The 25,464-nt window shown below is 46.9% G+C and overlaps 1 protein-coding gene across 1 annotated transcript in view; it reads left to right on the forward strand.

Moving 5' to 3' along the window:
• RAB10 (RAB10, member RAS oncogene family) overlaps positions 1–25,464 on the forward strand; it is a 55,043-nt gene that overhangs the window by 16,676 nt on the left and 12,903 nt on the right. The window contains exons 2-3 of the mRNA XM_064146547.1: positions 19,724–19,784; positions 24,126–24,264. Coding sequence (XP_064002617.1) covers positions 19,724–19,784; positions 24,126–24,264 — 200 coding nt within the window. The remainder of the gene's footprint in view (positions 1–19,723; positions 19,785–24,125; positions 24,265–25,464) is intronic.

Consider the following 25,464-nt stretch of genomic DNA (forward strand, 5'->3'; position numbering starts at 1 on the left):
GGATTTTGTTCCATGCATCACAGCATTCTAGGCCTGGCCATCCAGCCAGTTTTTCACCCAGCAAAGCCCTGAGCAGACAGTTTGTCTAGGAGGATACACTGGGAAACTCTGTCAAAAGCCTTATTAAAGTCAAGGTAGATAACATCAACAGCCTTTACCTCATCCACCAGGCAGGTCACCTTGTTGTAGAAGGAGATCAGGAAGGACTTGCCCTTCATAAACTCATGTTGTCTGGGCCAAATCTTCTTCCCGTCCCTTGCATGATGTCACTCAAGATGATCTGCTCTATGACTTTGCCTGGTAACTGAGGTCAGGCTGACAAGCCTGTAATTTCCTAAATCCTCCTTCCAGCCTTTCTTGTAAGTGGGTGTCACATATGCCAACCTCCAGTCCACTGGCACCTCACCAATTAGCCAGGACTGCAGAAAAATGATGGAGAATGGCTTGGCAAACCACCCTTGGGTGGATCCCATCTGGTCCTAGAGATTTACATGTGTCTAAATGGTGTAGCAAGTCACAAAATGTTTCTTCTTGGAGCCCAGGAGGCCTCGTGCCCTTGACCTTCCCCTTCCCTGTCTACCAGCTTGGGACCTGTGTACCCAGATAAGTCTACTCTTGCTACTAAAGACTTGAGACAAGAACCCTAGAGTGAAGTTACTGGGCTGGGAGCTGCCCCTGACACAGCAATGTGCCATGTAGCGTAGCCATGGAGGCCAGTGGTCTCCTGGCATGTATTCAGATGAGTGGCCCAGTAAGTCAAGGGATGTTCTCCTCTGTCTCCTCTGCCCTAGTGAGACTACATCTGGAGTCCTGGGTCAATTTCTGGGCTCCTTAGTTCAAGAGAGACAGGAAACTGTTGGAGATAGTCCAGCAAGTTCTGTGAAGATGCTGAGGGAACTTGGAGCATCTCTGAGGAGGAAAGGCTGATTCAAAATTTACCCTAGTGATAGTTCATGAGGGTACTACAATGAAATGTGGGGTGGGCTATGTAAATGGCATGGGGTTTAGTGAATAGCTAATTTGGAGAGCACTTGGAAGGTCCTTCAGGAAAGGAGAGGCCTCAATCTGTTGATTAGAGGGTGCATGGAGTGGTTTGGGTTGGAAGGGACTTTAAAGATCATCTTGTTCCAGCTCCCCTGCCATGGGCAGGGACACCTTCCACTAGACCAGGTTGTGCAAGGCCTCATCCAGCCTGGTTTTGAGCACCTGCAGAGAGGTGATCTCCCTGGGCAGCCTGTTCCACCACCCTTCCTGTAAATCATTTCTTTCTAATATCCAGCCTAAATCTGCCCTCCTCAAATTTCAATCCATCTTCTCTCATCCTATTACTAACAAGGCCTTGTAAAAAGTCCCTCCCCAGCTTTCTTGTAGACCCCTTTCCTGTACTGGAAGGTTGCTGTAAGGTTCTTCTGGAGCTGCCTTTTCTGCAGGCTAAACAGCCTCAACATTTCTCAGCCTCGGGAAGGTGCTCCAACTCTCTGATCCATTTGTGATCCATCCCCCTTGTGGCTGTCCTTTGGACCCACTCCAGCGATTTGATGTCCTCCTTATGATTCACCTTAGTGCCTGAAAAGAGGATTGGAAATAAGTCTCATCATTTTCAGGTGGTGGAATTCAAGCAATTAGAATCAACCAGGTTGGAAGAGACCTCCAAGATCATCCACTCGAACTTATCACCTATCCAGTCAACCAGACCATGGCACTAAGTGCCTCAGCCAGGCTTGGCTTCAACACCTCCAGGGAAGGCAACTCCACCACCTCCCTGGGCAGCCCATTCCAATGCCAATCACTCTCTCTGACAACAACTTCCTCCTGATATCCAGCCTAGACCTCCCCCAGCACAACTTGAGACTGTCCCCTTCTTCTCTTGCTGCTTGCCTGGCAGAGGAGCCCCCCCCCCCACCTGGCTACAGCCTCCCTGCAGGGAGCTGCAGACAGCAATGAGCTCTGCCCTGAGCCTCCTCTTCTGCAGGCTGCACACCCCCAGCTGCCTCAGCCTCTCCTCACAGGGCTGTGCTCCAGGCCCCTCACCAGCTTCCTTGCCCTTCTCTGGACACCTTCCAGCACCTCAACATCTCTCTTGAATTGAGGAGCCCAGAACTGGACACAGCACTCAAGATGTGGCCTGAGCAGTGCTGAGTCCAGGGGCAGAAGAACCTCCCTTGTCCTGCTGGCCACACTGTTCCTAATCCAGGCCAGGATGCCATTGGCTCTCCTGCCCACCTGAGCACACTGCTGGCTCCTGTTCAGCTACTATCCACCAGTACCCCCAGGTCCATTTCTGCCTGGCTGCTCTCAGCCACTCTGTCCCCAGCCTGTAGTGCTGCTTGGGATTGTTGTGGCCAAAGTGCAGAACCCTGCACTTGGCCTTATTAAGTCTCATCCCATTGGCCTCTGCCCACCCATCCAGCCTGGCAGGATCCCTCTGCAGGGCTCTCCTACCCTCCAACAGCTCCACACCTGCTCCTATCTTGGTGTCATCTGCAAACTCATTGATGCTGGATTCAATCTCCTGGTCCAGATCATCGGTAAAGATACTGAACAGGATCACTTGTTTCTGTTACTGTTGTCCTCCCATGCCTACCTCTATCAAAAATGGAGTTTCAAGCAGAACTCTTACCTTTTTGGATGTGTTCTTGTGGAACTTTCTCAGGCTGCTAGAATGAAAAGCAAATTTCTTAACTTTTCAAATAAAGTTACTCTTTTCAGAGGCAACTTCTGGTCCTCCAGAAATGCTGAATTGTCATGACGTGAAACCTAGAAGAGCAGGAAGAGTGAGTTCTTGTGGCTGCTCTAGTTTTGCACAGTCTGTGCTAGGAGAAAGTTATTGCAGAGAAGATGAAACACTTGAATACATTGAATTTTGGTTTTACTATCACATATATCCGTAGTTGGTTTGTATCTCAAGTACTTTGTTACACTCTTGGTCGTGGAATGTCAAGAAAGATTAAATTAAAGGTTTATAAGAGGAGACAACAAAGAGGCCATTTCACTGTCACCACCTCTGTGATTCCTGATAGTCTCCAGGTTATTCCTGGAGGGCAGCTGATTCACAGAGAATCCTGGTGTGATTCATGGTGAAAGGAACCCCTGGAGATCATCTGGTCCAATTCCCTTGCTTAAGCAGAGTCACCCAGAGAAAGTTGCCCAGAATCACAATGTCCAGGTGCTTTTGCAGTCTCTCCAGAGAAAGAGAATCTACAACATGTCTGAGTTGCCTGGTTCAGGGATCTGGCACCCTCACAGTAAAAGAGCGTCTCCAGGTAGTGGTGGCACTGGGAGCCCTGCACTTCCTCCTTCATTGCTCCAGCTGCTGAGTCTCTTGTTTGCCTGTTCTGGCACAGGACTTCTCTGTATGAACAAGTTAGAGAGGTGCTCCCTAGCCTCCAGTCAAGTAGGAGTCTTGAGTCTTTGAAGACTGTAAGGAAATGCTTTTAGGTATTGTTGTATAATGAATGATTGTAGTTGTTTCTAGTGGGAGTTTTGATATTTATCTTGGGTCTGGCCAGGGTGGTAGTAACCATCAGTTAATGGGACTCTAACATGGTCTAATGTGACTAATGTGCTGTCTGTCATCTGTACAGTACACAGATTACACCAGTACAGGTTACAGGTTGATTTACTCTAAAATAGCATTGTGGAGAAGGACCTGGGAGTGCTGGTGGACAAGAAGTTGCCCCTGAGACATAAATGTGTACCTGTGGCCAAGAAGGCTGAGAAACCTGGGCCTGTTTAACTTGGGGAAGAACAGCCTGAGAAGGGGATCTTCTCAATCCTGACTAGTAAAGTTTGAGGTCAGGAGGGTGGGGCCAGACTCTCCTCAGTGGTGCCCAGCAGCAGTACAAGGGGCAATGGGCACAACCTGGAACCCAGGAGGTTCCATCTGAACACAAGGAGAGACTTCTTTTCTGTCAGAGTGCCTTCTGCCCCCTACCATGCTGAGATCCTGGGATCTGTGAACAGTCAGTCCCTTACAGTATTTTTAACTTCTGTTTTTGCAGCGGTTTGTGTTGAGTCACCTTGCACTAATAGCAGCAAACGGATTGCTGTCTCCTTGTGTTCAGCTGGTGACAGACCCCCTTTAGTCTCCTCTGTTCTCTTATCTGGCTGTGTTGTTCTGATGAGCACTGCTGAGCTGAAAGTATTGTAAAGGAACTCCGCAACCTTCTTGCTGTGCTGGGATGCATAGGACCTAAAATTGCCATGAGGGCAGAACAATAATGCAGTCACTAAACTGATGATTGCTGCCTGAGGTTGTTTTCTTCTCTATTTGTCATTCTTCTCCAATCTTTTTCCATCTACTAACCAGAACAGGCAGGTTCAGAAACTTCATGTTAGATTTGAAAAAAAAATCTAATTGTTATTTTTTTATTGATCAAGGGACCTTTAAAGGTCCTCTAGTCCAATCCTCCTGCAGTAAGCAGAGGCATCTTCAGCTAGAGCTGGTTGCTTAGGGTCTCATCCAACGTGACCTGGAGTGGTTCCAGAGAATGGGGCTTCTACCATCTCTCTGGGTAATCTGGGCTAGTGTCTTGCCACCTTTAGCCTAAGCAATTTCTTCCTTCTATCCAGTCTGAATCTGGATTTTTTTACAAGCCCTTTTACATACTGAAAGGTGGCAATGAGGTCTCCCTGGAGCCTTCTCTAGGCTGAACAGCCCTTACTGTGTTTGTGCTCACAGCCCTTGGATTGTTGTCAGAGTAGGCTATAAAAGGTCCATGTCGCTTCTATGTTGACTCCAGAGATGGACCCTGCACTGCAGATGAAATCTGACCAGAGTGGAGCAGAGGACCAGAATCCCTTCCTATGACCTGGTTCCCACATAGTGGCCAAGTAGTCCAGATTTTTTTGTCTCCATCTCTCTGGTAATCCTATTCAGACTTGCTTCACTGAGTAGAAGCTTGAGACATCTTTGTTTTGGTGACTCCTTTTATCATTTTATTGCAGTTTTCTTCTGAGAGGAAAAAAGACTTTACAAAGAATTAACAGCCACAGAGTACCACTTAATAGAGATGTTCATGCAAGTTGTAAGCCAACAGCAGTAGGGGAGGGTAATGTGGGTTCTAACCCCTTTTAGAGACCAAAGGAAAAGTTTTCCCTCCCCTGTAGCTGAATGACATACTTTTTTTCCAAAGGAAGCAAGTCTGTGTTTCAGAAGTAATTGTCATGGCTGCAGAGGCTTGTTCCAGCTAGCCTAAAGATTCATCCTGTTCTTTACAGCGTCAGCTGAATTTTGCTCTCTGATAAAACTTATACTTTCACTCAAGGTTTGCCAAAGGATGAGTCTGTAAATAGTTTGAGTTTCTCTTCCAGAACAGTCTAAAGTGGTGATTAGCTTGCAGACTTAGAAAGTATTCCTAAATACTCCTCCAAAGAAGTTGTGTATCTCACAAGGGACACTTTGTGGTAGAAGCTTTTTCTCTCTTGTGGGCTGATGAGAGGAGACATCCTGGGGAGCTGTAGAGAGGCTGCTGCCACTGGCCTGGCAGCTCTGTAAGAGCTTCAGTCTGTGTATAGGGGAGAGGCCCTGCTGCAGGCCTGTGAAAAAACAATCCTTTGATTTCCTTCCCAGGAGTTGAGAGTATTACCAAGTAATTAATGTATGAATTTGTAAGCTGTAAATGAACTGTTTTTAAGAAGTCACTGCAGCTTCTAAGCAAGATTTGGCTTTAAGTTCTGCAAAGAAAAAGGTTTGAATTTTTAGGTTTTGCTGCATTCTTTTAATCATTTAATTGTGAACTGGATTGGGTGGGAAGGGACCTTTAAAGGGCATCTAGTGCAACCCCTCTGCAGTGAGCAGAGACATCTGCAACTAGAGCAGGTTCCTCAGAGCCTTGTCCATCCTGGCCTGAAGTGGTTCAAGGGATGGGGCATCTATCACCTCTCTGGGCAACCTGGGCCAGTATCTCACCACCCTCAGGGTAAATAATTTCTTCCTTCTATCTAATCTGAATCCTCTGAGTCTACTCCCAACAGTTCCGTGTCTCGCCTGTGCTGAGAACCTCGCATCTAGACACAGCACTGCAAGTGGGGTCTCAGCAGAGAGGAGCAGAGCAGCAGAATCCCTGCTGTCTGAATTGATTGGGAATTGCTCTGACCCAGGTGCAGGACCTTGCACCTGGCCTTGTTGAACCTCAGGAGGTTCACGGGATCCTCTTCTCTAGCTTCCCCTGCATGCATTCTGTCCGTCATCAGCACCACTCAGCTTGATGTCATCTGCAAACTTGCAGATGGTGCACTTGATCCCACTGTGTCATTGATAAAGGCATTAAGCAGCACTGGAAACCCAAAAAAAAAGAGGACAAAAGCCCTGTGTGGTTCAGGAGTTTGTTTTGGAAGTCATCTCCATTAGGATGCTGAGCTTAAGAAAGACTTAAAATGTGTTAAATCTGTCTTGAGAATCATGGGATCTCAGGATGGAATAGTTCTGTGTGTAAAACAAAAATCCCATTAAAAACAAACAAACAAAAAACCCCAACCCCCCCAAAAAAAAAGTTAGTTCTACAAAAGTCTGCCTCAGAGTTTATTTTGTTGGTTTAAAAGCTTCCAGGCTTCATTATTGTGGGTTTTTTTCCCCCTGTTGTTGATAAGTTTTATTTTTTGTTGGTTTTCTTTCATTTTAATAAACAATTTTCAGGTTGTTTTAAGGGTCCCTGCTGGCAACTCTAAACATTGCTGAAGAACAGAGATTTTCTCTGTGCTTCTGTGTTGGTGGTGTGCTATCAACTGATGTCTGTGCTGTATATCATGATGCCACGTTCCTTCTGACTTGTGAATTTGGAAGCTGCTAATCCAGATAGAAACAAGGGGTAGTTTTCCTTCTACCTGGTCATTCACTCTCTTCATTTTGTTAATTGTAATTTCTAAAGAGGCCATGAAGACAAGGTAGGTTTGTATCCTTTCAGGGAGATGAAAGCACTTGTGAGAGCTCCCTGCTTTAGTTGCGTGCAGAGCATGTTCAGGTGAACCTTCAAAACCTCAGAGTGCTGTACCTGAGGGTGGAGGACTCGCCTTCTTCAGGCACATTCCCTTCATCAAGGCTGTACCTTCGTTAGGACCTCATCTTTACTGAGGGCCCTGTTTTCTGTGGGACCTCACCTCCAGGGACATTTTGGTGCCTGGGGCAGGTGCAGAGAAGGGCCATGAGGCTGGGGAGAGGTCGGGAAAACATCACCTATGAGGGAGCGGCTGGGGGAACTGGGGTCATTTAGTCTGGAGAAGAGGAGGCTGAGAGGGGACCTTATTGCCCTCTACAACTACCTAAAAGGAGGTTGCAGTGAGGCTGGAGCTGTTCTCTTCTCCAGAATTACTAATGACAGGACAAGAGGAAATGGCCTCAAGTTGTGTCAGGGGAGGGTTATCTTGGATGTTGGGAGGAAGCTCTTTCATGGGTGGGTGGTCAGGCACTGGAGAAGTCTGCCCAGGGAGGTGGTGGAGTTGCCATCCCTGGAGGTGCTTAAGAGGAGAGTGGATGTGGTGCTTGAGGCTATGATCTGGTGATGAAGGATGCTAGGATGAAGGTTGGACTGGCTGATCCTGGTGGTCCTTTCCAACCATAGCGATTCATAGTGATGTTGTGCCAAGGGATTTGGTTTAGTCAAGGACTTGTCAGTGTGAAACTGTTGATTGGACTCAATGATCTTGAAGGTCTCTTCCAATCTAAGAAATTCTGTGATTTGCTGACCAGTGAGATGTCTGCAGGTAAAAGGGGCCATCAGATAACTCCTGTGCTCCTCAGAAAACCTGAATGTGATCTGAGTTCTCCCATGTTAATTTGGTTGTTGAAAGCTACAGTTTAAGTTAGTTGCAGCACAGGAGGTTCCACCTCAACACAAGGGGGAACTTCTTTATTGTAAGGGTCACAGAGCACTGGAAGAGGCTCTGCAGAGAGGTTGCGGAGTCTCATTCCCTGGAGACTTTCAAGGCCTGTGTGGATGCATTCCTCTGTGATTTGTGCTAGATTGTGTGGTCCTGCTCTGGCAGGGGGTTTGGACTCAATGATCTCCTTGGGTCCCTTCCAACCCCTAAACTCCTGTGATCCTGTGAACTACGCTGCTAAGAGTAATACTTGCTGTTGCCTGAGCCTGTAGCACAGAGATGACAGCTTGAAGACACAAGACTTAAGGATGAATTTTTTCACCTTTGCTTTCCTGAGCTGAAACTGCATGGTGCTGTTAAGGGACGCTTGCAAAGCAGCTAAACCAGAAAATGCCCTCATTTACATGCTGCTTAGGGGCTTTGATTGCTGGTGATGTGATGTGCAGGTTGACCGTGGGGCTCCCAGCACTGCGACGCTACCCCTCTCTTGCCCTACATTCGGCTTCCTACCGCTCTCTGTCCTACCCGAGCTCAATGGTGCCTTTGTTTGGAAAGAATGCAAACAGAATTTGTGCTATCTGAAAAGGGCCAGCTCATCATTTGTAGCTCTGAAATGGACTGGAAAATAACTTTTTCTCCCTGCCTCTTACGCTGGCGGCGTTTTGTCCTTCACTTTTTAAGAATTGTAGAAGAATAGAATCGTTCAGGCTGGAAAAGACCTGTAAAGATCAACTAGTCCTGCTGTTAACCCTGCACTGCCAGGTCACCAATGAGCCATCTCCCTCAGCATCACACCTACATGGCTTTTAAGCTGCTGCATGGATGGGGATTCCACCACTGCCCTTGGTAGCCTGTTCCAGGGCTTGACAACCCTTTTCATGAAAAAATCATTCCTCGTGTCTACAAACTGAGGCAGTTTCCTCTCTTTCTTTCACTTGCTGCTTGGAGAAGAGGCTAACCTCCTCCTGGCTGCAGCCTCCTTTCATGGAGTTGTAGAGAGCGAGAATCATAGAATCAACCAGGTTGGAAGAGACCTCCAAGATCATCCACTCCAACCTAGCACCCAGCCCTGGCCAAGCAACCAGACCATGGCACTAAGTGCCTCAGCCAGGCTTGGCTTCAACACCTCCAGGCACAGTGACTCCACCACCTCCCTGGGCAGCCCATTCCAATGCTAATCACTCTCTCTGACAACAACTTCCTAACAACATCCAGCCTAGACCTCCTCTGCCACAACTTGACACTGTTCCTGATCCAGGCCAGGATGCCATTTGCTCTCCTGGCCACCTTGGCACACTGCTGGCCCTTGTTCACCTACTGTCTACCAGTACTCCCAGGTCCCTTTCTTCCTGGCTTCTCTCCAGCCACTCTGTCTCCAGCCTGTAGTGCTGCTTGGGGTTGTTGGAGAAGGTCTCTCCTCAGACTCCTTTTCTTCAGTCTAAACCATAGGTCCCTCAGCTGCTTCTCTCAATATTGGTGTTCTAGACACTTCACCATCTTCATTGCTATTCTTTGGACAGTCTCCAGCACCTCAAAGTCTTCTTGGAGCATGGGTCCCGAAACTGAACCCAATATTTGTGGTGTGGTCTCACCAGTGCCCAGTACTAGGGGATGACCCTCTTCCTGCTGGCCACATTATTTCTCATCCAAGTCAGGATGGGGTTGGCCTTCTTGCCCACCTGGGCACACTGCTGGCTTATCTTCATCTGCCTGTCTACCAACACTCACAGTTCCTTTTGCTGCAGGCAGTTTCCAGCTACTCTCTCCCAAGCCCATAGCATTGCAGGGGATTGCTGTGACCTAAGTGTAGGACCTGGCACTTGGTTTTGTTGAACCAGTAATGTTTTGTGGTTTTACATCTGAAGAGTGATCTTTACAAAAGCTTGGCAAAGACCTGAGAAGGTGTAAAAGACACTTTGGATGCGCTGATTCTGGATTTCAGACGTGCTGTTCTGCTGACACAAGTCCTGGGACTTTGTTAATGTCTTGAGTCCCAGAGCTATGGGAATGCAAAACCATTGAGCAAATATTTTGTGTCCCCCAAGACACTTAGGTGTTTAAACATCCACACATACAGCCAGGGTGTTTTGGCAGGACTCTTCCCCAAGGGTGCCAGACTCCTAGGAGTGCCTGACACATTGTCAGGCTGTGCTGCTGTTCAGCAAGATTTGGGCAGACTGGAGAGTTGGCTGGAGGGAAACCTCGTGAAGATCAACAAGGCCAGGTGTAGGGTCCTGCTTCTGGAGTGGAATAACCCTCTGCACCAAGACAGGTTAGGGGTTGACTTGCTGGAAAGGAACTTAATGGAGAAGGACCTGGGAGTGCTGCTTGTGGACAAAAGGTTGCCAAAGAGGCAGCTACGTCCCTCTGTGGCTGTGAAGGACATTCACTTGAGTGTGGACAGCAGGTCAAGGTCCTCTGACCTAGGGAGGTCACCTCTGGGTCCAGTTCTAATCTTTCCAGTTCAAGAGAAACAAGGAACTGCTGTAGAGAGTCCAGCAGAGGCTGTGAAGATGCTGAGGGGACAGGAGCATCCCTTTTGAAAAGAAAAGCCTGAGAGATCTGTTACTCTTTATCCTGGAGAAGACTAAAAGGAGATCTTAACGCTGATCAACAGCTAAAGGGTGGGGGGTCAAGAGGTTGGAGCCAGGCACCTTGTAGTAGTGTCCAGCAACAGGACAAGGGCCTGTAGGCACAAAACTGGAACTCCAGAGAGTTCATCAGAAGATGAAGAGAAACTTTTTTCCTGTGAGGTTTGTTGGAAGAGCCTGCCCAGAGAAGTGGAAAGACTCCAGACCTGCCCAGATGTTGTGACTGTGAACAACCTGCTGTGGATGACTTTGCTGCAGTGGGGGGACTTGGACTGCATGATCTCCTGAAGCCCTCTCTGACCTTAACTCTTCTATGATTCTGTGACTCATTGGCAATAACTTCTGCACATTCAGAGATGGAAGTGCTTCACTTCCCTGGCCTGATGGCACAAGTCTGACCTTCCAGCTTCTGAAACTCCTCTTGGGGTGTATGTTTCTGGGTGACAAGGCGGAAGTGTCTTTAAGTGTTTGCATAAGGGTAGATCTTGTTTGCACATTCCATGCAATCAACCAATGATACTTCTTAAACCTCAGAGACCAGTAACCTAAAGAAACCATACATAGCTTCTTTTTATTTTGAAGTCAAGAGTTCAGTTTTGAGTCAGACTAGGCCTGTACCTTATAAGCAGCAAATAGAAGCCCTGAAATTGGAAGGAAACCCACAAGTGAGTCAGAAACCTGAGATGATCTGCATACAGGGAGACTTCATCACTGAACTGTGTGAGCTATGCTGAAGAATAACAAACATTCCTACTTTTTGTTTGGAAGTACAGAGGTCTGTGAAATGTTTCATAGGCTGGCAGTGTACTTTCAGGATTTTCTGTGAATTCCAGTTTGCCTCGTTGAAAGTAATTAATACCTTATCAACACTTAATGAGGGAGTCATTTCATGCTCATTTTTAATTCATTAGCTCTGTTGTTACCCTCTTGTGATGGCAGTATCTCTTCTGCATGCTATTGAGTTGTTATACCCTTTTTACCCTCTGAAGATCCTTCCTGAACTGCATGTTACTGTAACTCCCCGTGCTTAAAATCTCTTCTTCAAAGCCTTTGTGGCCTCTGCCAGTGTGGTGTTGATGGTGACTTCAGGAGAGGCAGGGAACTACTGGAGGGAGCCCAGCAGGGGCTACAAAGATGCTGAAGGGATTGGAACATCCCCAGGGAGGAAAGGCTGAGAGACCTCAGGTTGTTTAGCTTGAAGAAGAGCAGCTTGAGAGGGGATCTTCTCGATGCTGATCAGTAGCTGAAGAGTGAGGTCAGGAGGATGGGGCCTTTTCAGTGGTGCCCAGCAGCAGGACAAGGGACAATGGGCACAAACTGGAACCCCAGGCGATTCCATCTGAAGATGAGGAGAAACTTCTTTCTTGTGGAGGTGCCAGAGCCCTGAAAGAGGCTGCCCAATAAGGTTGTGGAGTCTCTTTTTCTGGAGAGATCCCAAACCTGTCTGCACATTGAAATCCTGGGTAACCTGCTCTGAGTGACCCTGCTTTGTCAATAGGGGCTGGACTAGATGATCCCTTCCAACCTTCTGTGGTGGTTTGAGTGTTACCTGCCCCCCCTGGAAATCACCCAGACTAGACTCAGACAGCTCTGGAAATTTGAATGAAGCTTATGTTTACAGCTTAGCACAAAATAGTTGACTGGCTAGGGCTGGGAGATAGGTTAGACTGGATGATCTTGGAGGTCTCTTCCAACCTGGTTGGTTCTATACTTACAGCATATACAGTTATATACAAGGTAAAAGGTAATATAGAAACATAACAGCCCTCTCAGAAACCTGAGTCCCCAGGAGGGGCTCCCAACCACCCATCCACCTTCTCCCACCCCTGTGCTTTACCCCAGATGTTGCCTTGTGCCCCAAGGAAGAATGGAGGGTCGGCCATGGGGGTTAGGAAACAAGTAGTTTAATCAGAGAGATGGCACCTGAGGTTCAAGAGAGAAATGCCCAGAGCTCAGGCAGTGCCCCAATTGCAAATACCTTATCTATGTTTATACTCGGGTTCTTAGGCATCTCAGCAAACCTATGAGTGAAGTAGACATCACCATTGGTTTTTCTTTCACAGCCTGTGATCTAATTCTTCTCACCATAACATTCTGGCTAGCTTCAAACTAGCACACCTTCACCACATTGGGAGTTTGGGATTCTTTGGAGACACCGAGAAGTGAGTGGGCATTATAGCAATGCAGAAGTGCAGTTTTTCTATTCTGTTAAAAAACACTTTGAAAGTTTTTGGAGTCAGGTAGCTGTTGCTATTTATAGCAACCTTTCTGTTATGAAGGCTGAAGTGGTCTTATTTTGTAATTGAAATGGAAGTTCAGTATAACATGGGATTACAGTTTTATTTTATTCCCAAATCTTAGTTAGCTAAATCCCTCTCAGTGCAGAGAAGAGTTAATTTCCTGGCTGAGTTAACAGTTTGCTTTTTCTTAATGCATAAAAGGTGGCTGTCAAACATCCTGCTTGAGCTGGGCAGAGCCTAAAAGCAAGTGTCACTCTGTAAAATACTTTATTTATCTTTGGGTAAACACTGTGTTCGTTTGTTTGGTAGTGCTGCTGTGGAGCATAACGTCAGAGATTGGTTAAAGGCTTCAAAATAGGGAGAGGTGGATTTGGGACAAGCCATGCACATGTAATATTAGCTACACTGATTCATAAATATAGCTTCACATAGAGTCATCAAATTCATTTGGTTGGAAGAGACCTTTCAGACAGTGGAGTCCATCTGTTAACCCAGCATTGCCAAGTTCACCGTCGAAACATGTCCCTCAGCACCACATCTATGTGGCTTTTGAGTCCCTCTAGCAACAGGGACTCCATTGTTTTACCTCAGCAGCCTGTAAACAAGAGTGATGAAGAAATGCTTGGAGGTGCTGCTGGAGGAGAAGCTCAACAGGAGCCAGCAGTGTGCACTCGCAGCCCAGAAAGCCAAGCAGAGCCTGGGCTGCAGCAGCAGAAGTGTGGCCAGCAGGGCCAGGGAGGTGATTCTCCCCCTCTGCTCTGCTCTGCTCTGCTGAGACCCCACCTGGAGTACTGCATCCAGTGCTGGAGCCTGTGGGACAAGAGGGATGTGGAGATGCTGGAGCATGTCCAGAGCAGGGCCAGGAGGATGCTGAGAGGGCTGCAGCAGCTCTGCTGTGAGCACAGACTGAAAGAGTTGGGGCTGTGCAGGCTGCAGAAGAGGAGGCTCCCAGGTGACCTTCTTGTGGCCTTCCAGGATCTGAATGGGGCTCCAAAAAATGTGTGGAGGGACTTTTGAGGCTGTCAGGGAGTGCCAGGACTTGAGGGGAATGGAGCAAAGCTGGAGGTGGGGAGCTTGAGAGTGGAGGTGAGGAGGAAGTTGTTGAGCATGAGAGTGGTGAGAGACTGGAATGGGTTGCCCAGGGAGGTGGTTGAGGCCCCATGGCTGGAGGTGTTTGAGGCCAGGCTGTGTGAGGCTGTGTGCAGCCTGCTCTAGGGTAGGGTGTCCCTGGGCATGGCAGGGGGGTTGGAACTAGATGATCCTTGTGGTCCCTTCCAACCCTGACTGATTCTATGATTCTATTCTAACTGGAATAAAATGGGGCACTGAACTGAAATGGAAGTGGAAGGTCCCAAGCTGGCATCCTAGAGTTAGTTGTAACCTCAGCGTTTACTGCTTTAAATCCTTAAAATAAGGAGTTTTGCTCTTTTGCACTCCATTTCAGGATTACAGAATGCTTGGTAACCTTAGGGGGCTCCATAAGGAGCCGTGTTTGGGATTCATTTGTCTTCTTGGCTGCGTATGTGGTACATAAAATCAGTGGTCTAGGTTGGAAAGGACCTCTGAAAGGTCATCTAGTTCAACGCTCCCTGCAGTCAGCAGGGATATCTTCAGCTAGATCAGGTTGCCCAGAGCCCTGTTGACCCTCACCTTGAATATCTCCAGGAATGAGACTTCAACCACCTCCCCGGTCAACCTGTTCCAATGTTTTACCACTCTCATAGTAAAGAATCTGTTCCTAATATCCAGTCTAAATCTGCTCATATGTGGTTTGAAACCATTGCCCTTTGGTCTGTCACTTCAGGCCTTTGTAAACAGTCTCTCTCCATCCATCTTGTAGCCTCTCTTTAGGTGCTGGAAAGCTGCTATTAGGTCTCACCATCCTTCTTGTGGGCCCCCTTCAGGTGCTGGAAAGGTGCTATTAGGTCTCCTAAGAGATTTCTCTTCTCCAGGCTGAACAACCCCAGCTCCCTCAGCCTGTCATGGTAACAAAGGTGCTCCAATACTCCACCTCATGGTACATATCTGTCTAACAAGTGCTGTCCCTGTTCCTGCCCCAGTATGAAATAGGCCCCCTTCAGGTGCTGGAAAGGTGCTTTTAGTTCTCCCCAGAGATTCCTCTTCTCCAGGCTGAACAACCCCAGCTCCCTCAGCCTGTCATTGTAGCAGAGGTGCTGCAATACTCCAACTCCAACACATCTGTCTACCAAATGCTATCCCTGTTCGTGCCCCCATATGACATGGGTCTGAGTGGAGAGGGAATCTCCTATCCCATTTAAAATCATGGAGCTTTTCCTATAGAGAGTCCAAAATGGTGATTTTTTTTTTAATGTGAAAGCATTTCACTAATTTTACAGGGTTAAGCTGGCTTGTACAGCATATCAAATGTTAAAGAGTTGGACTTGGTGGAGTTTAAAGCAGACTTCCCATGCAGGTTGACCTGGCAGTGCTGGGTTAACACTTAGAATCAATACTCTTAAAGGTCTCTTCCCTCCAACTGTGATCCTGTTGTATGGCTTCTTACGTAATAGTGTGTTTCATAAATTTGATTTGATCTTATGTGGTATAAAATGACCTTCTAGATTTAGGAGGCAAGTTTGTGATTGCAGCTGCTGCCTTTATAAAGGCTAAATATAACCAGCTTTTTAGAAAGCATGAAAAATTCTCTGTGGTGTTGCCTCAGAGCTGAACTGAAAGAATTCTAATGTCTATTTTCTGACAGAGGAGCTTTAGAAGGTACCTCGTGTGCCTGCTCCTCTGTTGTAACCTGTGCTAACGATTCTTCTTGGCAGCTTAGGGAAGAGCAGGTTGAAACAGGTCCTCAAACCTCTCCTGCTATGGAGGACTTGGTGGGGAAGGTCCTCATGCTGGCTTGGCTTGCAAGAGACTGCTATAAGGTCTTCCCAGGGCTGGAAGGTGTCCAGAGAAGGGTGACAAAGCTGGTGAGGGGCCTGGAACACAGCCCTGTGAGGAGAGGCTGAGATGGGAGTGTTTAGCCTGGAGAAGAGGAGACTCAGGGCTGACCTCATTGCTGTCTACAACTACCTGAAGGGAGGCTGTAGCCAGGTGGGGTTGGTCTCTTCTGCCAGGCAAGCAGCAAGAGAATAAGGGGACAGAGTGTCAAGTTGTGTCAGGAGAGGTTTAGGCTGGATGTTGTTAGGAAGTTATTGTCAGTGAGAGTGATTGGCATTGGAATGGGCTGCCCAGGGAGGTGGTGGAGTCTCTGTGCCTGGAGGTGTTGAAGCCAAGCCTGGCTGAGGCACTTAGTGCCATGGTCTGGTTGACTGGCTAGGGCTGGGTGCTAGGTTGGAGTGGATGATCTTGGAGGTCCTCTTCCAACCTGCTTGATTCTCTGATAGTATTATTTTCTTCAGGCTGAGCATCCCCAAATTTTGCATCTTGTCCTCACAGTAGAGAAGTTCCATCTCTCTGATCATCCTCATGGCCTTCTCTAGACAGTTCCATTTTGTGCTGCTGATACCCATCCCTTGGTTTTGTTCTGTCTTTTGTAAGTGGTAGACTTCAAATAGGACAACTTACTGTAGAAGAATTAATAGTAAAATTATTAAATACTGGTTGCAGCATTGATTTTTGGCTACTGATGTGTCTTCATAGTTTCTTCTTTCTTAAACTTTCTCAGGGCACCTTTCCATCATAGAATGGTCGAATCACAGCAGGGTTTCAAAGTCATTTAGTTGAACATTCCTGCAGTCAGCAGGGACATCTTTGACAAGAGCAGGTTGCTCAGAGCCCACTCAACCTGACTTTGACTGTTGCAAGTGTTTGGACATCTACCACCTCTCTGGGTGTCTTGATCTAGTCCATTCTAACAACCTCCCAGACAGGGAATCAAACTCAGGCCATCAAACTCAGGCCTCCTTGCAGGTGCCTGACATCTGCAGATTCAGCTGGCTGAACCCATGACACTGGGTAATATCTACCCAACCCTTACAAATCCTGTACTGAAGTAACTTCCTTGTGACATCTTTTCAGCTTTGACACAAACTAATGTGTGAATTATTTTGAATTAACTTGGTTTAGGATTAAAAACCTTTCTCATACTCTGTGTTTATTCTGAGATGGTGGTGATGCTTTTCTGCCAAGCCTGCCTTTTCATTGTGCTACTACATCAGAGGCTGGCACAGAGGTGAACCTGAATGAAGAGAAGTGGTGGTTCAGTGCCAGCTTATGGTGATAAATTGTCTCTTATTGCTGGTTGAAGGCTTTGTGTTGCTTAAATCCTTTTGCTTACATTATTGAAGCTTGAGGTTGATTGTCCATAAAACGTGTGATTAGCTCAAGGGACAATTTAGGGCTTTTGCTGTTTGTTTACTTGACACTGGTGAAGCTGTTTCTCAAATTCTGTGCTCAGTTTTGGGCAACTCTTTTCAAGAAGAACCTTGAGGGGCTGGATAGTGTCCAAAAAGGGGCAACAAAAGCTAGAGGACATGTCCTATGATAAATGGCTGAGGGAACTGGGGTTGGTTAGCCTGGAGAAAAGGGAGGCTGAGGAGAGATCTTGCTCTCTGCAACTCCCTGAGAGGAGATTGGGGTGAGGTGAGGGTTGATCTCTTTTTCCAAGCAACACATAATAGGATGAGAAGAAATGACCTCAAATTGTGCCAGAGGAGGTTTATGTTGAACATCAGGAACAATTTCTTCCTGGAAAAGATTGTCAAGGTCTGCAACAGACTGCCAGAGAAGTGGCAGAGTCCCCATCCCTGGAGAGGTTTAAAAGCTGTGTTGCTGAGGGAGATGGCTTAGTGGTGACCTGGCAGTGCCGAGCTAATGGTTGGATGTGATCTTAAAGGTCGTCTTCAGCATGAATGGTTCTGTGATTCAAGCAGAGATGACAAACAGTCTGGAGTCTTGTCACAGATTGTGCTGCAGACTCTCACACTGACCCTTTTGAGATACATCAACCAGGTAGCAAGCGTTGAGATTGCTGCAGTTAGTGTTCCTGTTACGGATAGATTACTGCATGATACTCATGGAAGAATCTTGAAGGGGGCAAAAAAGAAGGGTTTTGATTTAGTTGGGGCATTTGATGAGGAAGGCATTATAAAATATATAGTTAATTTTGGAGAGCCCTGTCCACAGCTATATACTAATTAGTTAAATTTGGATTCTAATTTGATCAGGAAAATCTTCCCAAGAATGCTTCTGGGCAATTCAGTCATTTAGGAGAATCAGAAAATTTGGGAAAGTTTAGCCACAAAATGGCTTTGCCTCACAGATAGGCAGCCTGGAGCCCTAGGGAACGTCTGTGCTGCTCACTGCCATGGAGTAGGAATTTCAACATAGTCCCTGGCTCCTTTTTGGCAGTGTTGGAACTGCTTGGCCCTAGAGAGGCTTCCAGATCTTCCCAGGGTGCTGGGAAAGAGGCAAAGGATGTCTGACCTGATCCTGGTTCCTCTTGGCACAGAGGTTTGCAGGGGTGCAGGCAGCATCTCTTACAGATGTGCAGAGACTTCTTGCCATGGCATGAGGCACTTAAATGCCTTCTCCTGGGAAACTTGGGGCACTTGAATTTCCAGGTAGTTCAAGCCCAAAAGACCAGGGCTAAGCTGGTCTGAAGCACGAGGCAGAGTAGAACACATTGCCCAAGAGCAGCAAGGCAGAGGCAGCCAGGCAGGAGAACAGCTGCTTGCAACTTGGTTTCTATGACTTGCCCCAGTGCAGAGGCTCCTTTGGCCACAGAGTTTCACCAAGCAAACTGGCATCTGCACAACTGACCATGTTAGGTGAGCCCAGGGCTTGCTCACCCTTATTTGGGCAAGACACCAACAAGTACCTAAACACCTGTGGGTACCTGTTTATCACTTTGGGAGGGGACATAATGGCCTAAGCCTTTGTTTTCCTCCTGCCCTTGCTTTCCCCCTCAGCAGAAGGGTGGGATAAGCCAGGACATCTAATAGGCCTATTAACCTTCCAAGACAGTTTTGGAGGAGGTTTCTGAAGTGGTGGTGTTACAAGGGATAGATCTAAGAGTTCAAAAAGAAAAAGAAAAATTCCCCACAATACTTCACATTTTTCAGGCTGAGCAAAATATTGTTGTTTAATATATTGGGGAATAGAATCTTACTAAATAAAACAATCAAAACCAAGCATAATAACCCAGCCAACCAAAAATAATCCAACCAAACCCCAACAAGACAAATGATGGAATGGTTTAAGATGTTTAAAGCTTTGTCTTTTTGGAAGCTCCTCAGAAAAAGCTTTTACAAACCTGATCATCTTAACCATGTTATCTTGGTTGGAAAATACTTTTGAGATCAAGTCCAACTGTTAGCTTAGCACTGCCAGGTCACCACTAAACCATGGAACCATGCACTTATTTTAGTTGGAAAAGACCTCCAAGATCGAGTCCAAGCACTGACCTAACACCACCATGGCCATTACACCATGTCCCAAAGTGCTGTATCCACATGTTTTTTGGACACCTCCAGGGACAGTGACTCTGCTGCCTCCCAGGGCAGCCTGTTCCCATGCTTGACCACTCTTTATGTCATGAAATGTTTCCTAATATCCAACTTAAGCCTCCCCTGGCACAATTTCAGGCTGTTTCCTCTTCTATCATCAGATACCAGAGAAAAGAGACTGACCTTTGCTTCAATACAGCCTCCTTTCAGGTGTCCTTCAGCACCATGTCTACGTGGCTTTTCATGTAGACTCCATCACTGCCCTGGGTAGCCTTTTCCAGGATTTGACAACCCTTTTGAGACAGATATTATTCCTCATGTCCAACCTAAACCTAACCTGGCACAACTTGAGGCTCTTTCCTCTTGTCCTAGTGGCTACTCCTTGGTAGAAAAGACTGGACTTCTGAAAGAAGGTTGTAGTGAGCTGGTGTCACAGCAAGACTCAACTTCATAAAAAGGAGAACCACACAGAAACATTCTTTGTGGCTCCTATTGGCTTTGGTCATTGTGCTTCTCTTCCATTCCAGCTTGCTTGAATGTCCTTGGGTTTACCTGATGATTGCTAAAAGATGATGCCTGCTGTTGTATCTGCAGCAGTTCAGAGCTATGTGGGTAAATAAATACTAATGACTTATTTCTCTGTTTACTTTAGGGATAGACTTCAAGATTAAAACTGTTGAACTACAAGGAAAGAAGATCAAGTTACAGATATGGTGAGTAACATACCCAAGAAGCTGCAGGTGGGAATTAGTTTTACAGAAAGCAGACGAAGCCAACACATTCTAATACAACTCTGCTCCTTTCCCACACAGCAGGAATAGCTGCCTGCCTCTCTTCCTGGATATGGAAAATGAGCAGGTGTGGCAGGATCTCAGTCGTGCTGTGTGACCTCTGAAATATATATAGAGGAGTAAAGCAAGAATACAAAGGTCAGGCTGAGCTAAACCTTGCCAGAGGTGATAAGCAACTTGATACTTCATAGCTATTAAAAAGTGAGGTTGCTGTTCAGTAAGGATCAAGCTAAAGCCATTTCATGTTGCTCCAAATGTAAGTGTGCTTGTTGCAAAACACTGTTAAAATGGGGAGGGGGAGGCTGGGACTAAAGGAAGTGGAGGAGTGTGGGAATGGGTAGTAAGTGAGACTGTGTTCACTGAGTTCCAGAATATCTCCAGGGAAGAATCCACAGTCTCTCTGGGCAGCCTCTTTCAGGGCTCTGTCACTCTCACAGGAAGGAAGTTTCTCTCCTCATCTTCTGATGGAATCTCCTGGGTTCCAGTTTGTGCCTGTTGATGGGCACTGCTGAAAAGAGTTGGGCCCCATCTTTTTTACTCTGGTGGTTTAGCTATTGGTCAGCACTGAGAAGATCCCCTTTGTCTTCTCCTAGCTAAAGGGCCCCAGGTCATAGAATCAACCAGGTTGGAAGAGACCTCCAAGCTCATCCAGTCCAACCTATCCCCCAGCCCTATCCAGTCAACCAGCCCATGGCACTAAGTGCCTCATCCAGTCTTTTCTTGAACACCTCCAGGGACGGTGCCTCCACCACCTCCCTGGGCAGCCCATTCCAATGGTAAATCACTCTCTCTAGCAACAACTTCCTCCTAACGTGCAGGTCTCTCAGCTTGTTCTCCTCACAGAGATGCTGCAGTCCCCTCACCATCTTGTTTCATGCGCCCCAAGATACCATCAGCCTTCTTGACCACCAGCGCACATTTCTGGCTCCTAGGGAACTTGTCCATCAGCAGCACGTTCCACATCCTCCTCCACAGAGCTGCTTTCCATCAGGTCAATTCCCTAACCTGTCCTGGTGCATGCTTGTTTTGGGCTGTTAATTTACAGAAGTGTCATCACTGCCTCCAGAAATCTTTGAGCTCCACGGAAGTGGAAGCTGGAGAACATCTGGCTTGACCGGGAGTGGTTTCTTTTGTGCTTGTGAGAACTCAAGACGCAGGTCTAGATTTTTCATCTTGGTAATTTTTCATACATTGTGTCCAGTTCTGGGCTCCTCCATTCAAGAGAGACGTTGAGATACTGGAAGGTGTCCAGGGAAGGGCAACGAAGCTGGGGAGGGTCCTGGAGCAGAGCCCTGTGAGGAGAGGCTGAGGGAGCTGGGGGTGTGCAGCCTGCAGAAGAGGAGGCTCAGGGCTGACCTCATTGCTGTCTGCAACTGCCTGAAGGGAGGCTGTAGCCAGGTGGGGTTGGGCTCTTCTGCCAGGCAAGCAGCAAGAGAAGAAGGGGACAGAGTGTCAAGTTGTGGCAGGGGAGATCTAAGCTGGATGTTAGGAGGAAGTTGTTGTCAGAGAGAGTGATTGGCATTGGAATGGGCTGCCCAGGAAGGTGGTGGAGTTGCTGTGCCTGGAGGTGTTGAAGCCAAGCCTGGCTGAGGCACTTAGTGCCATGGTCTGGTTGCTTGGCCAGGGCTGGGTGCTAGGTTGGACTGCATGAGCTTGGAGGTCTCTTCCAACCTGGATGATTCGTTGATTCTATGAATCAAAAGCTGTAAGTGTGATCTGAAAAATACCAAGTGGTAGCCAGCATGGAAGAGAAGGAAGACCCTTGAAGCTGAAGGAGGGTGGAAATCTAAGAGCCAGAAATGCACCAGCAGTAGTGGGAGAATAGGTGAATGTCTACATTGTTGTAATGGAAATGAAATAAATGGGAATGTGGAGGGAAAAATACTGGGATCCACCATGTATTTCAGACTAGAACTTGATACATGAAGGGATGTTCTCCTCCAGCTGAGTAACTTACCTTAGGAGCTCTCTTTCTGTTGATTGAAAGAATATTCTGTGGGAGTTGGTTGCTCTGTCCATTTTCTAGTCTCTCTGTTCATGAACTCTGCAGTCTGGAGAGACAATAGGACTGTGAAAAGTGAGATTCTGGGAGCAGTGGTGAGCCTTTTCAAGGGGTCCAGCAGCTCTCCTACAACCTTTGTTTTTGTAGTATACAACTCCTAACTGGGTAGAAGACCATCCAGCAACATTTTTCTTTGGGTGCATCTTTACTGGGAACGCTTGCTTTAAAACACATAATTGAAAGAATTTTAAGACAGTAATAAACTTTCTGGGATGATTTTGTTAGGAATTACCTAGCAAATTGTTGCAGACCTTTTTTTTTGAGCTCTGTGGGCTGAAGGGATCTTCACAGATCATCAGATATAATCTCTTCTTGTTACATCCACATAAATCTTTCATGAACAAATCACAGGACACTTTATGGTTTCTTTAGTCTCTGCTAGGTCAACTGGAAAGCTGTCCTAGAAATTCCTTTCTCTGTTGGTTAAACCTCTAATGTGATATAGCTTATGCATATTTTAATGTTGACATGAGAATAATTTAAATAGATTTTTCACTTTCCATGTGCTTCACCTTACCCCTGGTCCCACAGGACAACCTTCTTTTGTCTTCATTTTGCAAACAAAGTCCTCTCAGTTTCCTCCTCCAGCAGGGCTTCATTTTCCTTGGCTATTCTATGATTCTATTTTAGCTTGGAGAGCTAAATGGCTTCCACAGATCTCTTTTGCATCAAAGTTTTTAATGCACACCCATAGCCTTGGAGTGCCTGAACAGAACACTGAATGCCAGAGCAGTAAAGACAACTTGCGGTCTCCATCATATTGTGCCATTTGCTCAAGGTGGTTTCATCAGTCATAGGCAGTTTGAGAACCATAACTCATTTCCTCTGTTTGCTTCAGTCAGTTCTCTAATCTCACATCCATTAAGAGTTATCTCTGAATAATGAATGGGGAATCCATTAAGAATAGGAAAGGGCAAGTAGAGCACTTAGTAAAAAAAAAAAAAACCCACCCAAACAAAAAACCCACAACTGAAAAACACCTGGCAACACTGCAGGCTGTTTGAGTTTTCCCTCCCCAGCTTCTCATCCATTATCTTGGCTTCAGTTGCCAGAAAAAAAACTCTAGGGAAGTTAACACAGCAAGTTAGTCGTGTAGGTGTACAAGAAGTGAAGAGCAGTCCCACAATTGCAGCATGCTGGGAGTTGGAAGGGACCTTTGGGGATCATCTGACTCCTCTGCTAAAGCAGAGTCATCCACAAGAGATTGCCCAGGATCACATTGTCCAAGCAAGCTTGGAATCTGTGCAGAGAAGGAGATGCCACAAGTACTTTGGGCAGCCTGGTCTGGGGCTTCAGCATCCTCACAGGAAGGATTATTTTCCTCATGTTCAGATGGAGCTTGTTGTGTTCCAGTTTGTGCCCATTGCCCCTTGTCCTGTTGCTGAGAACTGCTGAAGAGAGTCTGGCCCCATGCTCTTGACGTTTAGCTATTGTTCAGCACGGAGAAGGTGTCTGTATCCGGGGTAAACAGCCCCAGGTCTCTCAGCCTTTCCTCCTCAGAGTGATGCTGCAGTCCACTTAGCATCTTCGTAGCCTCCATCAGACTCTCAGTAGTTCCTTGTCACTCTTGAACTGGGAAGCAAAGAACTGGACCCTATACTGCAGATATGGCCCCTGGGTCAGAGTTAGAGGGGGAGGAGAACCTCCCTTGAGCAGTAGGGAGCCAGATAACTGAGGTATGAGACATGGCACTAAAAGTCTCTGCTTTTGGGAGCAAGTTTTACATAGTCAATAAAAATGCAAGGCTGAACATTTCTACTGTGTCTTGATCCTGACTTCTTTTTTATTGTGGTAAATAACCAGAAGATCTACTGCAGCTTATCACTTTAGTGTTCAACAAATAGCTTCATCTTCTGCCACCTCAGTTGTGTAAGACCAGTTAAGCAGTCTGCTGCATTTTGTCTCCATGTAATTGATTATGAAATGTGTTTTTTGGTAAGAAAAAGTTCTCCTTTAAAGTAAAATCCAAAAGAGGAACTTCAAACTCTAAATTTCTCTACTCTGTTGAGCCCTGGGTTACTGAAGCTTGCCCTCTTTGTTCTCTTGAGTGTTCAGCTGCATCTGGGAGGCAGTGGGCCTTCCTTGAAGCACCTGCTGGTAGACATTGCAGTGTGTCCTGCCACCAGGTACACTTAATGGATAGGTCATGCTGGTTTCCTCAGAGCTTGCCTCTGATCTGTTCTCTTCTCTGTTTTCTGCAGGGACACAGCTGGGCAGGAACGGTTTCACACCATCACCACCTCCTATTACAGAGGTGCCATGGGGATCATGCTAGTATATGACATCACCAATGCCAAGAGCTTTGAAAACATCAGCAAGTGGCTCAGAAACATAGATGAGGTGAGTAACGCTTGTAAGATCCCAAAACTGAGCTGTTCATTGTGACTTGCAGAGCATATAATGAGTCTCACAGCACCTGGCTTCTGGATTGTTGTTTCTACCCTAGCAGAAGGTGTGAGTTAACAGAGGTTTGGGTGCAGTTCTGCTGTTCTTCCATGCTCCCTCCTTCAACTCTTCCTTCAGCAGCAGCACAAAAGATCACAGTACTACACAGAATGTAGTGGTGGCTTAAAATGTCACGTTCATAAATGACCAAACTTTGTTTCTGTGCCAGAGAGCACCTAGAGGAAAGGAGCATACCTTGTAGGAGCTGGGAGTTGCAGTTTCCAGGAGGAGCTGCCACCACAAGGTGGTGTGGGGAAGAGCACCACTGAGCCATGACCTGTGGTAGAATGTCACTTCCTCTGCTAAGTCCTCAACGATCAGAGAATCACAGAATCGTTTGGCTTGGAAGGGACTTTTCAGGGTCATCTGGTCCAAGCTCCTTGCTTTCAGCAGGGACATCTTCAACTGGAGCAAATTGCTCAGAGCTCCATCCAGCCTTACCTGGAATGATTCCAGGAATGGGCAGTCTGGGTCCAGTGTCTCCCTACCCTCAGTGCAGAAATAAGTATTTCTTGTGCCCTGTCTGAATCTCTCCTCTTTTAGTTTCAAATTGTTACCCCTTGTCCTGTCACAACAGGCCCTGCTAATAAATCTGTCCCCAGCTTTCTTTTAGGCTCCTTTAAATATTGAAAGGCCATAAGAAGATCTCCCCACAGCTTTCTCTTCTCCAGACTGGGTAAACCCAACTCTGTCAGCCTGTCCTCACAGCAGAGGGGTTCTAGCACTTGAATTGTTGTGCCCTCTGGCCCTGCTCCCTCACATCTATGTCTCCTGTGCTGAGGACCCCAGATCTGTACCCAGTACTGCAGATGGAGTCTCACTAGAGCAGAGAAGAGGGGCAGAATCACCTCTGTTGACTCTGGAGCACCTCCTCTATGAAGACAGACTGAATGAGTTGGGGCTGTTCAGTCTGGAGAAGATAAGGCTCTAAGGTTCTTGTGGCCTTCCAGTATCTGAAGGGGCCTACAGAAAAGCTGGGGAAGGACTTCTGAGGCTCTCAGGGAGTGACAGGACTAGGGGGAATGGAACAAAGCTGGAGGTGAAGAGGAATTTGTCGAGCATGAGAGTAGTGAGAGGCTGGACTGGGTTGCCCAG

This window comes from Pogoniulus pusillus, chromosome 7 (assembly GCF_015220805.1).
Source record: "Pogoniulus pusillus isolate bPogPus1 chromosome 7, bPogPus1.pri, whole genome shotgun sequence".
NCBI lineage: Eukaryota > Metazoa > Chordata > Aves > Piciformes > Lybiidae > Pogoniulus > Pogoniulus pusillus.